Below are 21,844 nucleotides of genomic sequence, written 5' to 3' on the forward strand. Positions count from 1 at the left end.
CTCGAAAGTTTCTAAGCATTTTAATGCTCTCACACGTCATGAGACATCCTCGCCATTTCCTCCTGGAATCTATGCCGCTCTATGTTGTATTGCTTATCATGAATTCTCATAGGAGCGCATCATTCGGCAAAATGCAATATTCCGACTTTTCATGCTGGCCCTTGCACCAGTGATTGTTGCAGTTTAATTTATATAAGCCAGTTTCTTTTAATAAAATGGGAACCTGAGCCTCAACGCTGATCACGAATCAGATCCACAACCGGGCCATTTCAGTGATTGCTTACTGTGACCTACCATATTGAGGCTAGACTGGTGGAATAAATACGGGGTATGAATTTTCTAGATTGCTACGTCCTGTCAAGCTTCAGCCAACCAGGTCTACTCGTTGGTGATGATCCGGGATTTAGAACGGATCTAATGATCGATGGGCTGAAGCTTATGCATATACAAGCATCGCATGGTAGCAATCGAGGGATCTGCATATTGCTCGACGAGGTGCTAGTCTCGAAAGACAGACATCTGTTCTGAATAATCAATGCTTTCGACAAGTCTTGGCCAGACACGATCTACGCCATGGTTTCAATGCTTTCAAGCCTACTGCCACCTTTCATTCGGCACGTCATTAAACATGCCAATAACGAATGCAACATGATTCGCTGACTCTTTTCGTTGTTTCCTGATACTATGACTGAATTGGACCGTGTCTGAAGATAAGTGCTACATACCAGGATGGGGCTTCGTGCAGACAACCATCTCCCCTCTTCGTACGTCGGGGATGTTTCTTATCTCGGGTAAACGTTTTATGGTCATTCGCGATCAAGTTTCCATTTGCAGAGGAATAGTATCAGCACCAAAGACAGGCTAGGAATGACGGGAGCAAAGATGCGACATCGTTATCTTCCTCCTTTCATACGTGATAGAATAATACTGGACTATCATCGGGATCAAAAAGTATAAATATCAAGTAAATCCCCCTCGATCAACTGAATTTTCTTTCTCCAGATCATCACAATTCTTCATTCTCAATCATCTGCCTCTTCCGGATCCATCTCATCAAAATGGTTAACTCCAAGACTGTCGTCTCTGCCTTGGCCCTGTCGGCTCTTGCTGCAGCTGCCCCTGCTCCCAGCTCGACCACTAGCTTCTCCATCAACCAGGTTGCCGTCAAGAAGCCTGCTATCCACCCCGCTGTCAAATACGCCAAGGCCCTTGCCAAGTACCATGCTGAGATTCCTAGCAATGTCGCCTCTGCTGCTGCCTCCGCTCAGTCTGGCTCTGCCACCAACAAGCCCACCGCCGATGATGAGGAATACGTCACCCCTATCACTGCTGGTAGCAGCACCTTGCACCTTGACTTTGACACTGGTTCCGCTGATCTGTATGTATTCATTTTCCTTACGTAAATGGGACTGCAAACTAACACGTTTTACAGCTGGACCTACTCTGCCAGCACCCGTGGAGTTGGTTCTCACAGCACCTACGACACCAGCACCGGCAAGAAGGTTTCCGGTGCCAGCTGGCAAATCTCCTATGGAGACGGCAGCTCCGCCAGCGGTGTTGTCTACAAGGACAAGGTTGTCGTCGGCGGTGTCACCGCCAGCTCCCAGGCCGTTGAGGTCGCTACTCAAGTCAGCAGCGAATTCTCCCAGGATACCAGCAACGACGGTCTCCTTGGATTGGCTTTCTCTTCCATCAACACCGTCTCTCCTACCCCTCAGAAGACCTTCTACGACAATGTCAAGAGCAGCTTGGCCAAGCCTGTCTTCGCTGTTACCTTGAAGCACCAGGCTCCTGGTACCTACGACTTTGGCTTCATCGATAAGTCCAAGTACAAGGGCTCGCTCGCCTACACCAACGTCGACAACAGCCAAGGATTCTGGCAATTCACTGCCGACGGTTACTCCATCGGTGGCTCTGGCGGCGGCAGCTCTTTCTCCGCCATTGCCGACACTGGCACCACCCTTGTCCTCCTCGATGACAGCATTGTCGACGAGTACTACAGCCAAGTCCAGGGCGCCCAGAACGACTCCTCCCAGGGTGGTTACGTCTTTGACTGCAGCGCTGATCTTCCTGACTTCGGTGTCCAGATTGGTGACTACACTGCCGTTATCCCTGGTAAATACATCAACTATGCTTCTACTGGCAGCACTTGCTTCGGTGGTATCCAGTCCAACTCTGGAATTGGCTTCAGCATTCTCGGTGATGTCTTCCTCAAGAGCCAATACGTTGTCTTTGATGGCGACAACCTCCAGCTCGGTTTCGCCGCTCAAGCTTAAATAACCACGTGAGGTCAAAAACCTTTTTGTGGCGATCCTTTGAGAATGAAAAATTGTGATTGAATGAATTTATAATCAGACTGAAGGGAGATTAATTGGTACATATCCGTGTATATAATCTGCACATATGGGAAAAAATATATACACTTATTTTATATTTGAATAGCGCCATAACCACCCCAGGGTTGTAGAACCTCAATTGCGAATTCTAAAAAGTAGAGTTTAGTACTGTGGGTGCATAAAGCACGTGTACACGTTAATGTACGTACGTACGTAGGATGTTTAGCAGGTACTGCAGTTTTGTATGGGTAAAATGTATGTGATTGTCTGTTCTTCTCTCTGAAGCTATTCAACAGCGTTGTGAGATAACTCTTGCGCCGGAGTCACGTGAAACATCACGTGACTGGTTACCCATATTGGAATCTTTTGGTACTAGTCCGAACAGGGTTAGGCTCTGATAGGAGCGTACAATTTGGGTGAGGAATAATTGACTCTGATTTGCACACTCTCTAAAATCCCCTCTAGACACACATCCTGATCCTCTTTATATACAAAACGTAGTGGCGAAATTCACAGATTTACGGAATAAATAACAATCCTGACTCCAAAATGTAGTCTGCTTTTTGGCGCTCTTGTTCTCGCGGATATGTTGCTTTTCCGAGGATTCAAGGATTAGTCAGTGCATCCGGATTGGGATTAGCGTATCAAATATCCAACAACCCATGTTGGAACTCAGGATGAGCTAAGCCATTTTGGGAGAGGAATTGGGAATGGGACAAGATTTGCGTATCAAGAAATTTCGAGAATTGGCATCACATTCCAACGCGATATTGAACATTACAAATCAACTTTACAGCCAATCTCTAGAAAGTTCGATTTGCACACAAGTGTCGACTTTTGGTGATATCACTTCTATGGAATCTTGTATATAAAAACAGGTTCAAAACTCCTAGATAGCGACTTAGAGAGGAGTGCCGGAAAATAGACCTAGTTCCTTATACGTATTGTTTAGTGCTCGCCTTCGCTTAGTCATCGCTCTAGTAAACCAACGTTCCGACAACCCACCAGGTCAACTCGACTGCCTCAACGATCCAACAACTACCCTTTGACTGACCTCGGGACTTGATACATTAAGGAGTGTACCCCCTCTTGTTCGACAAGATCATCCACCACGCTATAATAAATCAATGGCGTGTTTCAATCACATCTAGGTAGCTATTGGACAAAGGCAAATAGAAAATAGCATCAGAGTCCATCTCATTTTTAGTAATTTTCTACAGGTAAAAGCTCATACTGCATGGAGAAAAGTCCGTTATTTATTTTCAAAGTATTGTGTCCTTGCACCAACTTGTCAAGAATGGCAACCAAGTATGGTACCTCCTAACCCATGTGACTAAAGAGACGTATCTAGATAGATAATGGAAATACAGAATTAAGTCTATGACGGATCTCGAAATATGTCTGGTACCTAGGCACAATTCGGCATTGTGTATCTACTGGAGATAACATTAAACTGAGCACGATTAGCTTACAGAGAGAGAGAGATATATATATATATAGAGAGTTCATAGAATAAAAGAAGAAGTTTATATAAAAAGAAAGAAAATATATTGAAAGAACCTGCCTCGCTGTTTCAAATCTGGTATCCGTTCCGTGGCAATCGAGTTCATTGTACCTCGGTAGGACATAGGACAATGGATAATAGTGATACTATTAACCTTGCAACTAGTAAGTACGATTTGGTAAGACTTTTTGAAGATCTTGGATGGGTATTGGGTTGCAGACATGGACTGTGACGCCAGATTTAGATCCTGAATAATGATGCTTATAGGCTCATAGCTACTTGAATCATGCCATGCCCTAAATTATATCACCTGAACCAATGAAATTTCATAGACAATAAGAGGCCCAGACTGCTATGTGGTTGAAGAGCGCCACGTTAGCACTTCTACGCAAGTAGCTGCTACCTCTTCTCAACCTTGTAGATTTGACTCAAACCCTATAGCTAAAATTCATGCCTAATCTTGGTTTAAAAATGAATGTGTTAGCTCGCCAAGCTTTTAAACTGTGCTAATCCACCGGTTTTAGGGCTGCAATGGAGAAGATCAGTAATCATGAGGATGGAAGATCACTTAACATCCTCGATACCGAAAACTCGGACAGATGAGTAATCAGCGTAGGCTAAAGGGGGCGATATATGTTCTATTTCATGATATGCCTGTAGAAAAACTGTTTTAGGATGATGTTGCCACGAACTGCGATCAAAAAGGATTATTAATTTCAAGCTGTACGTAAACTAGCGTGCAGTACAGAATGATAAAGGCCTAGGATATAAATGAAAACCCTTTTTCAACCGTTGACCTCTTTAATATTCTTTGGTTTAGCACTCTCTGAGCCCATGTAAAGAGGCTGGTTGAATCCCGTCCCGAAAGTGTATTAAGGATGGAAAACCTTCAAGCTGCGCTGTGGCGCGCATCCGTCATCTCCGTTGGGCTGCTTTTGTCAATAACTGTGCGTTGTCTCCAGAAAAGCATTGATAATGTGCTAACATCAAAAAATAATAGATCGGGGTTGGCGTATATCGATTGTTCTTTCACCCATACGCCAAATATCCGGGTCCGCTACTTGCCAAATTGACCAGTGGGTATGCGGTATATCACATGTGGATCGGGGATGCGCACACTGATATCTGGGAATGCCATCAGAAATACGGTAAAAGCACTTGAGATTTTTGACTCCCGATAACCCCTTGCTAACCATCAAAAGGGGACGTTGTGCGGTACGGACCCAACCGGATCTTGATCAACGCAGAAGCGGGTTTTAAAGCTATCTATGGGCACGGCGCGAACGTACACAAATCTAGGGGCTACGAGAAAGTATCATTCTTCAGAGGTACTCATGCTACTCTTTGCACTCTTGACGACAAGAGACACAAGCTGCTTCGAGGACTTCTCAACCAAGGCTTCTCGGATGCTCACATCCGGGCCGTAGATCATCGGTTGACGAGGATTGCGGCGTCGCTCGCAAATGCCCTTGGTGAAACGGATGATCGTTTCAATACATCGCTGAAGTCAACTGGAGACGGGTGGAGTGTCCCGAAGAATATGAGTAATTGGAGTATGTCTTCCACTTTCCCTAACTCTATAACTTTAGACTAAACGAGGTTTGAAATTTAGGTGACTTCTACACCTTCGATGTGATATCACAAGTTGTTTTCGGTGCATCCTATAATCTGATCGGCGACTCTGAGAACCACTGGATCATTGACGGCGTCATGGCCCAGTTAAAACGTTTTGGTTTCCTCCTTCAACTCCCCGATCTCGAAAAGATTGGATTACACCATATTCTATTCCCGGGAGCGCGACAAAAGGCAATTCGATTCACAAAAAAGAGTGGACAGATAATGCAGGAGAGGAAGGAAAAGGGAGAAAAGTACTCTGCCGATGTTTTCAGTAAACTTCTTTCGGCGACGGACCCGGAAACGGGGGAGAGTCTTTCGAACACGCAGCTCTGGGTTGATAGCAACCTTCTGATTATCGCTGGTAAGTTTGAAGATTATGGTTCTTACCTGGTACTCTGAGTTATTCTATATGATACATATGCTCATGAAACATAGGTTCTGATACATCATCAACCGGTATGGCCGCATTGTTCTTCTACCTTACCCGAGATCCTGCCGCCTACGATAGAGTTACAAAAGAAGTCCGGTCAGTCTTTACAACACCGGAAGAAGTATCTCAGGGCCCGAAACTTAACTCATGCACCTATCTTCGCGCATGCATACAAGAAGCTCTACGCCTTTCCCCTGCTGTTAGTGGAGCACTTTGGCGTGAGGTCCTTGACGGAGGTCTTAGCATTCCAGAAAACGGCGTGCATGTCCCGGCCGGCTATGAGGTCGCCACTGGAATCTGGTCCCTAAACCGTAGCGAGAAATACTACCCAGAACCGTTCAGGTTTCGTCCCGAACGCTGGATCCCGGAGGAGAGCGGCCAGGAAGCCGTGAGCTTGGCCAAAGCTGCTTTTGCAACATTCTCGACAGGACCAAGGAACTGTGTTGGAAAGGGGTTGGCACTTACAGAGATCTCACTAGCAATGGCTGCTATCATTGTTCAGTGCGATTTCCGCAAGGCAGAGGCGGAGCTTGGAGATGTGGGAGAGGGCAAGGGCGTGTTTAAGGGGCAATTCCAGACTCTCTCGGCGTTTACCAGCTTGAAAGACGGGCCATATATTCAATTTCGTCCAGTGGGGAGTGGTAAATGAAATGATATGAGAATGTGATGACTTGGTGTCGGTGCATCGGTTAATTTGTCAAGTCAATACCAGTATGTCAACAAATTGATATTAGCCATGCTAGAATTAGAATATGACGGCCTCTTCTAATATACTCTACCTTCTTATTCCAAAGATCCGTCTCATGAAGAATCACAACCCGCCGTATAACTTCACTATCACATAAAAGAGCCCTGGTGGAATTATCATAAATGCATGCTAGGCCGGATTTATCTCATGCGTTTATTTCACATTCTGAGCAAGGGAAAACCTGGATATTATTGCGCTAATTCTGCAGGGTATAGTAAAAAAGGTAACCCATTGTAAAAAAATTCGAGTTGGCGTAAATTTTGCACGTCAACATTGAAAGAACAGAATTTTAACTCGATACATCATCATTCGACATCTTAATCCCCCTCGATACATGTGATCTTGCCTAGATTATCTTTTTCTGGAGTCCCCACGACTACTCCCAATCTAACAAGTCATCAAGACACTCGCCGCTCCATTTTGAAGATGGAACGACCCGTCAGCCGTGTTGGCAGTGGCAAAGCAGTTATACGCCATATAGAAAAATGGACCATTACCCTGTTTCCATGTTCCAGTATCCTTAACATGATGCACAGTGGCTTTGCCGTGGCAATCCGCGTTTTCCCAGAACTTCAGCGTGCAGGATTCTTGCCATTCAACTTGACCTTTATTTAGATCAACCTGTCCGAGCCTGGCTCCGTAAGTGAAGGATTCGAAGTTTTTGCATTGACCTGACCACACCCAGCCGGAGTTGGGTTGATCTTCCCAGCCACTGTTGCAATTGCCTTCGTGGTAGACATCGAGCCAGACACCAGTCGACCGCTGTTCGAGAGTTTTGGTCTCTTCGGCGGGAACCTCGGGGGTTGGGGTTGCCTGGCCAAGGTATACCAGGAAGCCGAGGAGAACGGTGAGCTGCATTTTTCGGTATCTGTTCTGTGTATGTTTACCGGGTTAGTATAACCAGCTTCAATAGGATTCTAAAGTAACGAAAACGGTCTAACGAAAAACTGACAGCGAAAGAAGAAGGGTGAGAAGTTGATGATGATTGTTGATGATTGTTGAGGTTGTTGCTTGGATACAAGAGTGCCTGGGAAGCGACCAGTACTTATACTCAGTGCCAATGTTAGGGAGCTGTAGGCTGAGTCTACTATCATCCATTGATTACTGATATCATTGGCCTGAGTTGAGTGTTCAATGTCAGCTTCTGGCCCCGGCTCGCGATTCATTGGGTGAGCTGATGTACAGCACTAGACAGCATAGTGGCAAGCTCTTGAATTAGATCCCACATTAGGAAATAAGCTTATTTGATCTGTAGAGGTAGCTAGCAATACTCACTTCTTACTCGTCGAATGTTTCTATTTAATTGCACACTCTGAAACTAGCTCCAGAGCTTATTCGAGAGCTGGATTGGAAACAAGCGGTGACCCGACATGTACGTAAGTTCCAAGATTGGCATGGAATTTTCTTCATGTCTATACCTCAGAACCATCTTTTGCTGACAATGCTATACAGACTGGACTTCCATTGATATGTTTAGAAACAGTCTTGTTGCAAAATCTATCGACCCATTCAGAAAATATACGCCAAGAAGGAGTGACAAATTCCTAGGATGTCCATACTTCATCCATTAGACTCCATATTTTCATTACGAGCACAGATTGGCCCGGACTCTATCCACGAGGCTACCCAGGGTTCCAGGACCCATAGGATCAGTAATCAAACAATCAAATAAAACCAATTGCTCGCATAAGAATCTGTCAGCTGTCGCTACAAGTTTTCATCTACGTAAGTGCATCTACGTAAATATAAAGTTACAATATCGAAATACAGCCTCAAGTTGGGTCTCCCTTCCTAACTTTAGTATAATCTTCTGACAGTTGAATCTCACTAAATACGCACCGGACCTTTTTCTTCTCCTATATCCGCCGGTAATCCACTTTTGAGGGGCGAGAGTTCAGCCATTGCCTCGGTACGGGGAAGGCCAAAAAGTTCTAATAATGAGGCTATTCGGAGTCCGGTTTGTAACTCGGAAGCTGCGTAAACCGAAGGCCGATAATGAAAAAAAAAAAAAAAAAAAAAAGAAGAACAAAACGAGGTTGATTCATATGAGCTTCGAGAAGCTTTGGCGTAATGGTTGTCAGCATAATAAGCCTTCTCTCACAGGTCTTATATTAGGGCTTAGGGTTATCTGTGACGGTGCCAATCTGCTTGGTTTGAGTACGCTATTCTAGCTAACTATCTCGTACAAGAGGTGCTTGTCGACAGGTAAAATTAAGCATAAAGGGGAAAAAGGAAGAAATGAAGTAAAAGCCCAGGTTCTCACTGCTCATGTAAATCTCTGTGCAAGGCGCCTTTCCCTATCCAGCTCTGACGTCTGATGTTGATATGACTTCCCAATACGGCGCGGATAGGGTTACACGGCTCCTAGCCCTATCCGTGAACTGAGACGGGAAGGCAGAGCCATGCCCAGGTGTCACATTATCTCCAGGCTTTGTTGCCCCATATCTAAGTTATGCTGTATGTAGGGACCGATTGATTGAAAACACACCATGGTATTGACTGGCAACAATCTTACAGTTGATCAAAGGTCCTTTGTTGGGTTCTTTGTTCTATATCACTCACCGTTGCACAGATATTAGTCCTGTTACTGACTGTTGCTCAGAAATTCATTCTGTGTTTTGACTGTTGTTGCACAGAAATCAGTTCTATCCTCAAATATATGGACCAAACCTGGAGTCACATGTGATTCATGGTATAGACAACAAAGAAGCCACAAGATCTCAGCCATTTAGCATTAATCGCCAATTGCACCATATCGCATCGTCGTCAATATGCCAGATTGGGCTAGATCCATGCCTCTAAGCTGGATACTTAAAGCAGCCGTTCTCCCACCTTTCCCTCAAAATATTTCTTCCACAAAAAAATTTTGCGGGTCTCAATCCTGCTCCTACTGCTGCATCTACTGCTCCTTTAACATCCACCAGAAGTACGACCATCCTCTGCCGCTGTGACTGATATACTGCCCTTCCATATCCTGAGTCAGCTCTCGAGTCGTTTTGCTGAGCCTATATACATCCATGGAGTCTCTAATGTCAACTGCTTACCTTTCGATTCAGCTAGGTTCAAAGCCATATACAAGCTTCCACTCTCGCCAGTTCATGAGCCAATGTAAGTCAAATAGTCGTATTCTAGTTGATTGCCATTGCTGAAACATGATCTCACAAGGTCTGCTCCTGAGTCTTGGTATTCCATTTCGAACTGGTTATGAACTGTTTGAGCAGTGCCCTGTCGTCGGGCGTTCCTTGTCACTGCTTCTCCACTACACTCTCAATTACCTCTGGCTAACATCACCACTTCAGGTAGCTCAGGCCCCTGGATCAAGTTGTAACAATTAGCTAATCGTTCATTACAGTCTTCTTCATACTTCTTGCTTCACGCCCACTTCCATGCATGGTCATGAGAAAACGGTGGCTCGTTTTGGGGCGTACGGTATATTTTCCGGTTCTCACGTCAACCATCCACAAGATTTCTTTCCTCTTCGGCACAGGCAGCCAAACTGAAGCAGAGAAGACTTCCAAGGTTGTCCAGCTAGCATATGAATTTACACAATTCAAATACCATCTTGAGACCAAGCTCTCCGTGAGTGCAGCCGATAGCCCTATCCAAGATTGTCTTCAATACGGGTGTTCAATGAGCTAACGAACTTTGATGATACAGTGATGAAATTTCTTCATGGCTCCGATAAAAGTGGTTGTAGGAGACATGGAAACAACTCCCTCCTCGTCGGATGTTACTGAAGTGATGACACTGCGATGGCCTGCAGAATCTATCTTTGCAGATGATGAGGACGACTACGAAAGTATCAACGAAAGCGAGGAAGTATGAAAGGAAGGTTTTTTGCAGGCAGCACGTACCATATCTCCACCCTAACAAGCATTGGCTAGTGTCCATGCGAACATATTCGTCGCCAATCAGGACATAAAAAAGGAAACTCCTTTTTCGTGCTGTATTCCTATCCAAATAATGTCAAAACAGTGTTTGACGGCAATTTCGATGCGCTTCAAGAGAATCGACATTGATCCCACCCATTCCGTCAGAGCAAGCTAAACACCACGTCAGTATTTACTGGCCCTGACTCGGACAAGATCACTCTGAAGAAGTTATAATACTACCACGGTGAGGATCAACGCAAGGACAAGGCTGCAGACTTCGAGAGCCATCACCAACAGCTGGTAGGATCGCAAAAGCCAGATGGAACAGGACATCTGGACCCTCGTGAACATGGGAAGTTGTATTTGAGCACTGTGAGAATTGGCCCTTTTCCCTCCGCCATATCCCTTTCCAGAAAATCGACACGTGTTTTCGAATTGTTGATATCCCAAAAAGGGACACTGGCACTCACCTTCATCTAACTTAGAGGATAAGCGAATATTACTTATCTTGAGGGCAACAATAGCTTCATTGGTCTTCACTGTAGAGCACAGTGGAACCAACATGAATTATTATTCTTTTTCTCTGATACATTCCTTCTGGAATCTGAGAGATACTCTCACCGAACTAGTTGCTCATTCATGTCTCTTCATCATGTCATTTCCAGCTAGATATCTAAGCATACCATGATAAAATCCCTTTCGAGTATGATAGGGATACATGGCTGGTTGAGAATGCCATGGGCACACAGCACGGAATGCCCCAAACGAGGACGCTCCAAATAAGACAGATGGTCTCCCATCGTCACTCGACGTTCTCACAAGCTCTGAGGATCCAAATAAGATCATTGGATGTCTCCCCTCGAGCAACATACTGGACACGAATGACCGTTCAAGTTTCAACTTAGTGTTGGCATTGCCTACCTACCAAGAGTTTTCTCTAGCAAAGCTTCAGGAGGAATCATTGATGACGTGAACTTCGTTGAAGGAACTTTCAGTCCGAGAACACATCCATCCGCTGACGAAAACTCTGTTCTCAGACAAAGCGTGGTCGTACTCTCAGCTCTCCTACACCAATGTCCATGCGATCCCAGTAGGCTCGGAGTATTCAAACCATACATTCTCGCGGACAGTACGATCACCAATGCATTCAAATTGGTGGAGGGTTATCTCAACTTCCGCAGAGCCCGGGGTATGCTTTCCCGAAGCCGGATTTCACGGATGCAGATACAAGCCCTGCCTCAGGTATCATTATGCTCTTAGGCCTTCGCAGCAGATTTCGCGTGCATTGGAATGACCCACCCATTGGTATCGTCTTCAACTTCAACTTCATCTTCATCTTCAGATGAATGATGCTTCGAGCCTCAACTTGATTCGAATGCCGAATAAGCCTATGCACCCAATTGGCTATTCGATCGCTATCAGCAGATCATACGTGAGAATTCATACCGGACTGGATATCAGAATCCACCACATACCAATCCCAATTCTCAAGCAACTATAGGGTTATCCACACCCTTGGGGCCTGATTATCAGCTCTCCATTTCCTTAGAGTATCCTTCCACAGGGTCGATAGACGAGACTACGCCAGCAGTTGCAGACTGATCCTGGGAAATGCGGTACAGCACCAGTCTATCGTCCTTTCTTCTCTGCCAGGCGTGAGCGAGATAAACACAATGACGAAGTTCATCAATATCTTTATCATGTTTCGGAATGAGGAATGCCAAAACTATCAAAGTGGTACTTTGAAACATGCCAGAATTATCAAACCTCCAATGACTGTCTCACATTTCCTATTCGAGGGCACATTGACTCACTCCCATCCAAGACTTTCACACGACACACATGCCTTCATCAGATTGGATCTTTATGCATCGATGGCCTCGGATGTTTGTATTCACTGCTTCACCGTCGACATCTTTTCGCCAGAAGAAGCATTTCACAAAAAGCACCCGACGAGAATCTGTTATCGACGGCACACAGACAACCTGCCTGTGCAAGGACACAATGTCACCGATACGCTAGAAATACAACGAAAGCGTAATCCTCAAGGTGGCGAGAATTCATCCACTGGAAATGTATCCCAAAGGATGGGTATTATTGCTTCTACAATCGTGTGGCCAAATGTTACCTAAAAGTCGCTTATCACAGCTCCAGTGCTAGGACAGCCCCAGGTGGACTGCGGTCCTCGTCTGATAATCCATCGTTACAAGAGACAGTTCGTTGAGAAATCAACACCAGACGAGGATCGCAGATACGAGCGGACTAAATCGATTGCAGGTTCCCCTATAATTTTCGGAAATAGGTTGGAATGGAATGCTACACCAGCCATCACACTATCCTATCGAAGGTTTGTTCTTGGGTCGAGCGGTATGTTCCCGGTTCTCAACAGATGTACAATCAATTCATCATTGATGGAGAAGTGATGGAATGTCGTCGCCGGCAAATTATATACAAGTTCTAACCTCTTTTGACCTCATGGTTAGTGTATGACCAAATCAGTTAGCCGCTTGCTTAACTAGTCACTATGATGGTGCTGCCATACTGTACGCGTTTACTCCGCGGTCTAGATAGGACAGAAAAATCAAACGAACAGTCAACCAAAAAGGATCCCCTACTATTACAATAGCAGTATGTATCACCGAAGAGGTACCAACAGTTTGACATGGAGTACGGTCGGAAATGACAAGTATCGGAAGACTTTTTGGCCGTGTCTCAAACGAGATCACGCCCAAGAAAATTTACTGCTACAGAGGAAAGGGCCAGATCCGGACTTCAATATCCACTGCCGATATATGCAGGCCGTCGAAACGACACAATCGAGGAATATAGGCCTCACAGAGGACTAAATGAGCCGTCTCCGGCTGCTGCATCTGCTGTCTTTGAACGAGTAAGTGACTTTACCAATCCTTGATTTCTTGAATATCTACAGATTACAATTCAATTAACATCGATATTTCGACACAGCATGACTCAAAATCACAACCCCCAAAATACACTGCCTCATATGCAGTCTCTCATTCTGGGTGCCAATGTCCCAGTTACCTTTTCCTGGGGTGCATATACACAGACGAATGTTTTCAACTGGCGCCTGACTTGATACCAACTGTCTATAGCCCGCCCCCTTCCAAGGGCCAGCTCCCGCCCCCGCCAGGTACTCCCAAAGATGCCTGCAGTAACTGCACGGTTGAAGATACTAGATCAGCTCTACACACACTGCCAACAATTCAAAATTCACTCGAGTTGTGGATTTCAATTCAAATACTGCAAGATTGAGATAACCGGGATGTCCTGCATACGATTTGACGAACGATGGAATTGGTACTGGATGGATCCATGTCATTCAGAATGAGTTAATCAATTGTGAACGACATCAAAAGGTCTAAGTGTCGGTAAGTTATTTGGTCCTGTCCTCAACGAGATCAGGGTCACTGACATGTCTACACAGGCTAACCAAGAAGTCCCGGTTTAGCTTCAGAAAATGAAGAAGGCAACGGAGAAGTTGTACTATTACCGGAACATGAGCCAACCTGAGGCGAAAATATCGGTTGGGATATCATCTTCAGCAGCAACGGCAGCGGAAAGCCCAGACAGTGCTGAGCCGGAGAATTACGAAATGAAGCGTAAAATCGGACCAGATGGGTGGTCTACGCCTATGTAACTGGATGCCAATGCAAAGCATTGCATTAGCATCGCCATACCTGAGCTCTTACAGCATGTGGGAGTTAGTCTACAAACGACAAGGCGAAACTAGTCTCCCGAATCTGCTATCAAGCTAACTTCGCTTGAGGGACAGAATATTACACCAAAGGATCAAGATAATAGAGCTACGGTACTTTGAAGTTTGAAATGAATGATCCTGCTTCCTAAAACCATCGCATTACCTTGTCACGGAAAAGGAACAACATTGGCGAATCGATAATTGCTCTATTAGCGAAGCGTGGTCTTAAATTCTATGCCATAGACTGTCCTAGTAGACAGTCTATTGGCATCTTTACTAGATCGTCTGCACAATACCACTACCATTCGAGCCTTAACTTCGATAGGAATATCGAATACGCGTCTGGCCCCAGTTGGCTATCAAATCTCTATCACCAGATCATACGTGAAAATCCATAACAGACTGAATATCAGAATTCAACACATGCGACTCAAAGTCCACCATACTATTCCTTCTCTATCAGGGTTCCTTCTTGTCGATGAAATTGTATCAATCTTCATTCCGACCCAACCGACTTTTATTCCATGGATCAAAGTTATGGTTCGCCTTATTATGTCTGCCACGATATGTTTCAAGGGTATCATCCACCTGGGTCCAGCGCATCAACCCTCTCCGCGATGAGACTTATATGTGATGAGCCGAAAGGACTTTCTTTCCTGACCGTATCGCTCCGATTCCGGTTTCGACAAATCTTCCTTCGTTCTAGAATGTTTTACGCAGCTGATATCAGTGTCTGTAGACTGTGGAAAGAGGTGATTTATTCATCGCCACGATGTGTGATGTCTCGATAAGCTTATTCTTTTCCGCGTATCCAGCAACATCACATGGCCATGAGCTTATTCCAACATACGGAGAGAGCGGTGGTGTTTTGGGAACCGATGACAAAGACGGGGATTCCCGGTGAAAAGCAGTGCCGCGTTAAGTGTTGTTGTTACAACACTAAAACACTTCGAACCGAATGTTATTAGGTCCTAACTAATGAAAATCCTAAGCTTGGGAAGAGAGGAAAAGAGGAAGGGAAGCTCTAAGCTACAGACAAGTTGATATAATCTCGCGATTCTGCCATTCTAGACCACTCTCCTCATAAGGCCTTCATCCCATGACAGTTGTTTATGTATTTAATGAGCCTCATGGCCCAACGCCAGCTTTTCTCTTTCTTCTTTCTTCTTTCTTCCTCACACTTAGTTTTCTCTGGCGACGCCGCTACACCTAGGAATCGGGTTGATTTTGGGTCTTGAGCACCTGTCACAAGATGTCCTATTCAGCCCTTGCCACGACCCCCGGCGTCTATTTTCCATCTGCCTTCGTTTACTTACGGAAGTTTCAAGAAGCGCTTAAGAAATGTGACGGGCTGCAGAAAAGATTAAAGAGGAATGAAGAATCCCTGGAAAGAAATGCTGAAGGTACACTTCACTGACGAATTCGCTTGCGAGAGCTAGAGGAAGAGATCCGCGATCAACTAACCGTTGTGGCTGTAAACACCCTTGACCCTCAAACCATTTGTGAATACTGGAAGCTACACCGGCACATGAATCATTCTAGCAGCACTCGAAGAGTTAGAAAACACACTGCACTACAGATGTTCGAAGATGCCCTCCTACATCAACCAGGAGATCTAGTGATTCTGCGCTTCCACTAGAGTCAGTTGAGAAAAGTCATATGCAGAGACTGTAAGGATGTGCCTCCTCTTGAAGGTACTTTTGAATCTGACTCGCAACTTTTTTTTTCTAGGAGCCGCATTTGATGAACCGTGCCACCAATCTTCTAGCATGCCCTTCAAGCTTTCAGGATAGACAACATCGATGACATGGAGCCTGAACCTACCACCACCGACGTCAACGATCGAATTGATGAGGTGAGAAGAAACGCTAGAGAGAGGACGCAATACCTGCCTGGGTATTATCAATGATAATGGCAAACAAAGTTCAGACCTGAACACTACGGACCAAGTGAGCAAGTAGACATCGCGATCAGATCATGTGATAGGGTTGTGGCTCCTGGGGCAACGAATTCGACTCCGAAGATGATAATGATGGAGAGCCAAAGTCAAACACAACACTTGTGCTGTCTATCCCGACTTTGATGCCTTACTCCATGATGTGGCGGAAATAATACATCAGCTCTATGAGCTACGGGAGAATATGAGTCTCTATGGAAGGCAGGCATTCTTCACAGGGATACATCGATTAACAATCTTACGATCAGGGCAAAAGGGAAAAGAATCATTCTGTTTGGCCTGCATTCCTAATCGGTCTTGTCCTCGCTATTGAAGAGGCGGATTAGGGCTCTGGGATTACAAGACAGCTCCGATCAACATGTCACTTTACTTCCAACTAAGGTCGGCAGTCGGTATATGTTTTGTGTTACCGAATTTTCTGCTTGATCGAAGATGCTACGATAAAGCCGTGAAAAAGGCTGTTGATGAAGTTCTAGAAAGCACTGTGGAGAAAGCAGTGAAGATGGCTCTCAACAAAGCCCTAGGAAGCACTGTTGACCGAGTACCATCTAGTGCATATGGAACTAGCCCTGCAGCAAGTCAAATGGAGCTTGGCTAGAATTTACTTTCTGACTGATCGAATGTTTGGGGAGAGATGCAGCAACAGCGGTTCAGTCTTTGTTCGCAGATGTTCACAGCGATACAGAATCGACTACTGAGGATAGATGGGAGAAAATCAAGGTGCTACAGACGCCTGAATTTCTATCCCGATCAGCATGTGCCAGTGGCATCTGTCCGCACAAGCGCGCCAAGGGTTTATTATCCATACTTGATGAGTACTACTCCATGGATGACGGTGATGACGATAATGATAATGCTGCCATGTCATGTCTGCTATGATCGATCAGCTCAGTTTCGGAACAGCTCCCAGTTCAGGCATTATCAGGGGTGCCCCCTTTTTGGTTGAATGGTATACATGGTTCTGCTCCAGCCTATCATCAGCAACTGGTACTAAAACAGGCAAAATGCCGAGACATTTGAATCGCAGCGAGCATTTGCGAAAAAGAATGCCCCGGGGGATTACAATCCCGGCAACAACGAGTTTGCTCCTACGACAAAGCGATAGCGATACCCGCCTCGAGCAATAGAATGTCCACCTCATCGAAAGGAATGATCAACTGCTCTCGTTTTTCTCTGCCTGTTCACGACTTCACACTCCCTGATTGCCCACTGAATCAACGAGGTATGATTCAGTGAGCAATCAGGGAGTGAGGAATAAGACAAGTGCAGGCTTATTTCACGCACAGGTGGAATTCAGTTGCCAAGATCCAGCTCTCGCTGGTCGTCAAATCAAGCCTTTGCAATGGGAAAAGAAAATTTAATGAATATCTTGGAGCCAAAATGGAGATAAGGCTTCGGAATGATCAACTTGTTCATGGGGCCAAGTTGGAATTGATCCTGCCATGCGCGGAAGGGGCCTGTAGTACTGACAGGCAGCAGGAAAGAAAGAGCGCGGGGACGCACCTCTCACCAGTCATCCAATTAATCCATTGCAAGAGGAAGAGGTAAAGGCTCGCTGCGGATGCCGAGATTCCATTACCCTCCATATAGGTACATCCAGCCATTTGGAGGACGCAGAGAACTCGTGCAGATGCATCGGGAGGACTTCTTGCTTGATGACTTAAAGATGGTGGAAAGTAGCAGCATGCATCCTAGGGGTTGGCTTTCAAATCACTCAAGTCACTTCCTGCTGGCCCCAATGGGGCTCTATCAGTTATTCTCCAAATCAACCTCGGACAAAGGATAAGGACAAGGAGATTGTCAATAGTAATAGTCATAGTCTCAAAATAGTCATCAGGATTACACGTATAGGCTGAGTATATCCAAGCTGTGACTTCGGCAGTCTCCCTGGCTCCTCCTTTGTAAATTCTCGATATCGAAAGTTCCTTCTCATTAAAAACCTCTATCCTCCCTCCAAACCAACCACGCCACAATAATAACCACCTTCAACCCAACCGCCGTCCACAACGCCCCCATCAAGCCAATTTCACTCTTTGCCCAAACCCCTCCCATAACAGCACCAAACAACAAACAGACAACCGCTCCAAACCTCCTCCTCTCTTCGACATCCTTCCTAAATGCTACTCCAGACAGGAACTCCGCATGCGAAAACAAATCACAATAAACGCTCGTCAAAACCACACTCGACAACCCACCAAGTTTGAGAACCCGACTAATAACGGCTTGTCCACTACTCTGAAAAGCCACCATGGCCAACGGGACGGATACCCGCCATGTCAAGGGGGAATGTTTAGATGGCCGTTCCAGACTAACTATCGTCGCCGCACAGACGATACAAGCCATTTGAATAGCGAAACTGGCCATGAGAACCCATCTCTTTCTCGGGGAGAATGTTCGATGGAACGCGCCGAAACACAGCGACCCAAAACAGAAGCTGGCTATTGATATACCGGATTTGATCCAGCGGTCGTCTTCACCTCCGCCTCCTCCTCCGGTGCTCTGACTCGATTGCGATGCTAAACCGAGTCCTAAATAGACTGTATTACCGGTTTGCATGCTCACAAAGGATCCCCAAATAAAAACAGCGGAGCTGTCGAGTAGACCGGTGATTATGTAGCAGTAAAGGAGGATCAGGTCGGTGTGATGAGTGGAGAGGGGAGTGTTGAGGTGGTGTAGCAATCTTTTGAGGGCTGAGTTTTTGCCATTGTTCCTGTGATGGGGGAGGAGAGTATCGGTCTCGCTGGGTTCTTGCATTTTGACATGCAATGCAATACAGAGATGTAGTGAGGACCAGAACAATATACAAGAAGGTTGAGATTCCATCTTTTATCATCTGTCGGCCGAGATCCGGTTGCACTACTACATTTCCGTCTGACGTCAACGATGGGACGAATTCAAAATTGAGAAATCAACAACATCCACACATTTTCCTGTATGTATACGCGAAGCGGGGGTTTAGTCATCCATTAACCTTTTGTTAGGGGTTCTGACTCACTTTCCGAGTTATCCGAAAGCATCATCCCATAATACCGGGAACCTTGGCAATTTGTACAATCTCCGAGTTGGGAAGGACTAGAAATCATAAAAGACTGGACTGGACCGCCCTACAATCTTCTACTGACTACTGATAGTTTCTGAGCAGAAGTTCATACATACAGGGTGGCGCCAAGGACAATGCATAAATCAATCCTCCTCAGCTTAGGGTTGCTTCTCGTCGCAACTGCAAACCCAGTACCAAACGAGAACATTCAACGTCTCTCAAAGATTCCCGCATCTTCTTCTCAAGAGTACTTCTTTGGCGGTGATCAGACGGGCACAAGCAGACCGTTTACTCCCGGTCATCAAGATCCCTACGATCGCAAAGTCGATCCAGTAGGCGATGACTTGGAACCACTTCCATATCGGAATGGAGATGGTGCTACGGTAATGGGTCCTCGAAACAGAGACCGTGAACGACAGAATCCGGATCTTGTCAGGCCGCCGAGTACAGATCATGGGACGTTGAGTAATATGCGTTGGAGTTTTGCCGATTCGCATACCCGGATTGAGGTACCCCTTCTCTCTCTCTCTTTTCTTTTTTTTTTTTTTTTTTTTTTTTTTTTTCAGTAGAGACAATGCTAAGTATAATAGGAAGGAGGCTGGACCCGTCAGACAACCATCCGCGAACTCCCAACCAGCAAAGAACTAGCCGGCGTAAACATGCGTCTCGACACAGGCGTAATCCGGGAATTACACTGGCACAAAGAAGCCGAGTGGGCATTCATGTTATCCGGTAACGCGCGAGTGACAGGACTCGATACCGAGGGGGGAAGTTTTATCGACGATGTCGAAGCAGGAGACTTGTGGTATTGGCCTCCGGGCCATCCGCATTCGATTCAGGGATTGGGGCCCAACGGGACGGAGTTTTTGCTGATTTTTGATGATGGGAACTTTTCGGAGGATTCGACTTTTTTGCTTTCGGATTGGATGGGTATGTCTTTTCTTTCCCCGGCGCTGAGATGTACTCGACCTGACCGTAAAAGCGCACACACCAAAATCAGTCTTGAGTGAAAACTTCCGCATTCCCCCTGAAATCTTCAACTCGATCCCCAAATCCGAAAAATACATCTTCCAGGGCAGTAAACCCGGCTCAATCTCGGCTGAAAAGCCAAAAGGATTTAAGAAGTCTACCAAAAGTTTCACACACAAAATGCTCGCTCAAGAACCAGAAATCACATCCTCAGGCGGCGAAGTGCGCATCACAGACTCAAAACGCAACTTCCCCATCTCCAAAAGTGTAGCTGCGGCACACCTCAAAATCAATCCGGGCGCAATAAGGGAAATGCACTGGCATCCTCACGCCGATGAATGGTCCTATTTCATCCGTGGCCGGGCACGAGTCACCGTCTTCGCGGCCGAAGGGAACGCACGAACATTTGATTACATGGCCGGGGACGTGGGTATTGTGCCGAAAAACATGGGCCATTTTGTCGAGAATCTGAGTGATGACGAACCCCTGGAAATGTTGGAGATATTCAGAGCAGATGAGTTTTTGGATTTTTCTCTGTTTCAGTGGCTTGGAGAGACGCCGCAGAGGTTGGTGGCGGAGCACGTGTTTAAGGATGATAAGAAAGCGGCCAAGATGTTGTTGGAGCAGATTGAGGGGGGCGAGAAGGATCCGATTAAGGAGAAGTTTGAGTATTAGACCCTATCGGATTGATACGGCTATGAATTGGAGTATGCGGGGCGTATATGATATTGACAAGTGGGATGTTTATTGTCAGGAAGATTATGCTGAGATTCACAGCTATTGTCCGCGTGCCAGAGGAGCATGGACTGAGTGCCCAATTAAATGCCGAAGATCATTAGTAATCATGGACTCGAGGAAAATCATATATTTGGAACCGCAATGGTAGCTATACTGAAAGCGAGCCTTGGAAACTGGGTCACAATAATCCGAAAACCTCTCTCTTAGAGTCTTTTATCACAGGGATTTGATCATCCAGCTGATAGGAAATGAGTATTCTATAGCCATTTTTATACTTACGGCCTTCAGAGGTGCGGCTATCTTAGGAAAAGATCCAGCGTCCTAGACGTCCTTCCCTTCCGACGTAATATGATCGTCCGAGTTAAAGCTTAAGCCACTCAAGGATTCGTAGTACTACCTGTACTACAGCTTACGTCGCGGTACGACGTTACACAACGGCCATTGACGAACAAGTGCATAATTTTCCAAGACGGTACGATACGATACCTGGTGCCAAGCCAAGTTGACGTCTCGTTCCAATCCCGTCTCTCGCACTGAGTGAGATAGAACTGGATGAAGACTTCAAATGAAGTGCGCGCCACGCACGCACTACACTACGTTTAACTCCTCGTGATGACAACGAGAGCCTACCTTAAACCAAGCCATCTGTATCATCCAGTCCATTTCGTAGGCATCTACTCCGTATTGAACAGTTCATAGACCAAATGAAGTCATGAAAGATGACGTTGCCAAGAACATAACTTGATTTCTGCTTACGCCACAATCCGATCGCCTTGCCCGATACGGCTTAGTATCCCGAAAAACGTGGATCGGGACATTTTCTTATTGGGTGGACAACAGCTTATCGATAACGATTGAAACGACTGAAATTAACCTCCCTGTAAGATGTAGGTTGGGGTATGTCATTGCTCATGT

At 45.7% G+C, this 21,844-nt stretch overlaps 6 protein-coding genes across 6 annotated transcripts, besides 2 other annotated features; 4 read left to right on the forward strand and 2 right to left on the reverse strand.

The window, feature by feature from the left end:
* Window positions 1–1,058: 1,058 nt before the first annotated feature.
* On the forward strand, window positions 1,059–2,276 carry TSTA_012870 (aspartic endopeptidase Pep1/aspergillopepsin F; the record flags this gene model as incomplete). Its single annotated transcript, XM_002483369.1, has 2 exons — window positions 1,059–1,378; window positions 1,433–2,276. 2 exons carry the CDS (start codon window positions 1,059–1,061, stop codon window positions 2,274–2,276), a joined length of 1,164 nt encoding a protein of 387 aa, XP_002483414.1.
* A 2,442-nt stretch (window positions 2,277–4,718) lies between these two features.
* Window positions 4,719–6,536, forward strand: TSTA_012880 (cytochrome P450, putative; the record flags this gene model as incomplete). The annotated part of the gene is made up of 5 exons (XM_002483370.1): window positions 4,719–4,787; window positions 4,841–4,988; window positions 5,043–5,393; window positions 5,453–5,818; window positions 5,893–6,536. The coding sequence occupies 5 exons, from the start codon at window positions 4,719–4,721 to the stop codon at window positions 6,534–6,536; spliced, it is 1,578 nt and encodes a 525-aa protein (XP_002483415.1).
* A 416-nt stretch (window positions 6,537–6,952) lies between these two features.
* TSTA_012890 (uncharacterized protein) lies at window positions 6,953–7,493 on the reverse strand (the record flags this gene model as incomplete). Its single annotated transcript, XM_002483371.1, has 2 exons — window positions 6,953–6,981; window positions 7,028–7,493. 2 exons carry the CDS (start codon window positions 7,491–7,493, stop codon window positions 6,953–6,955), a joined length of 495 nt encoding a protein of 164 aa, XP_002483416.1.
* A 1,140-nt stretch (window positions 7,494–8,633) lies between these two features.
* Window positions 8,634–8,666: a microsatellite.
* A 7,874-nt stretch (window positions 8,667–16,540) lies between these two features.
* TSTA_012900 (uncharacterized protein) lies at window positions 16,541–16,780 on the forward strand (the record flags this gene model as incomplete). The annotated part of the gene is made up of 2 exons (XM_002483372.1): window positions 16,541–16,563; window positions 16,615–16,780. The coding sequence occupies 2 exons, from the start codon at window positions 16,541–16,543 to the stop codon at window positions 16,778–16,780; spliced, it is 189 nt and encodes a 62-aa protein (XP_002483417.1).
* Window positions 16,781–17,511: 731 nt separating this feature from the next.
* Window positions 17,512–18,936, reverse strand: TSTA_012910 (uncharacterized protein; the record flags this gene model as incomplete). Its single annotated transcript, XM_002483373.1, has 2 exons — window positions 17,512–17,639; window positions 18,123–18,936. 2 exons carry the CDS (start codon window positions 18,934–18,936, stop codon window positions 17,512–17,514), a joined length of 942 nt encoding a protein of 313 aa, XP_002483418.1.
* Window positions 18,937–19,273: 337 nt separating this feature from the next.
* Window positions 19,274–21,202, forward strand: TSTA_012920 (oxalate decarboxylase oxdC, putative). The gene is made up of 3 exons (XM_002483374.1): window positions 19,274–19,731; window positions 19,813–20,152; window positions 20,205–21,202. Exons 1-3 carry the CDS (start codon window positions 19,357–19,359, stop codon window positions 20,864–20,866), a joined length of 1,377 nt encoding a protein of 458 aa, XP_002483419.1. The 5' UTR covers window positions 19,274–19,356; the 3' UTR covers window positions 20,867–21,202.
* Window positions 19,752–19,785: a microsatellite.
* Window positions 21,203–21,844: the final 642 nt, after the last annotated feature.

The sequence above is a fragment of the Talaromyces stipitatus genome, genomic scaffold (assembly GCF_000003125.1).
Source record: "Talaromyces stipitatus ATCC 10500 scf_1105507295549 genomic scaffold, whole genome shotgun sequence".
NCBI lineage: Eukaryota > Fungi > Ascomycota > Eurotiomycetes > Eurotiales > Trichocomaceae > Talaromyces > Talaromyces stipitatus.

Excerpts from the sequence above, each read along its gene's own strand:
- TSTA_012920 (XM_002483374.1), top strand. The coding sequence starts at position 19,357 with ATGCATAAATCAATCCTCCTCAGCTTAGGGTTGCTTCTCGTCGCAACT. Across the intron at positions 19,732-19,812 it reads ATTCGCATACCCGGATTGAG|GAAGGAGGCTGGACCCGTCA; the intron begins GTACCCCTTCTC and ends TAAGTATAATAG. Across the intron at positions 20,153-20,204 it reads TTTGCTTTCGGATTGGATGG|CGCACACACCAAAATCAGTC; the intron begins GTATGTCTTTTC and ends TGACCGTAAAAG.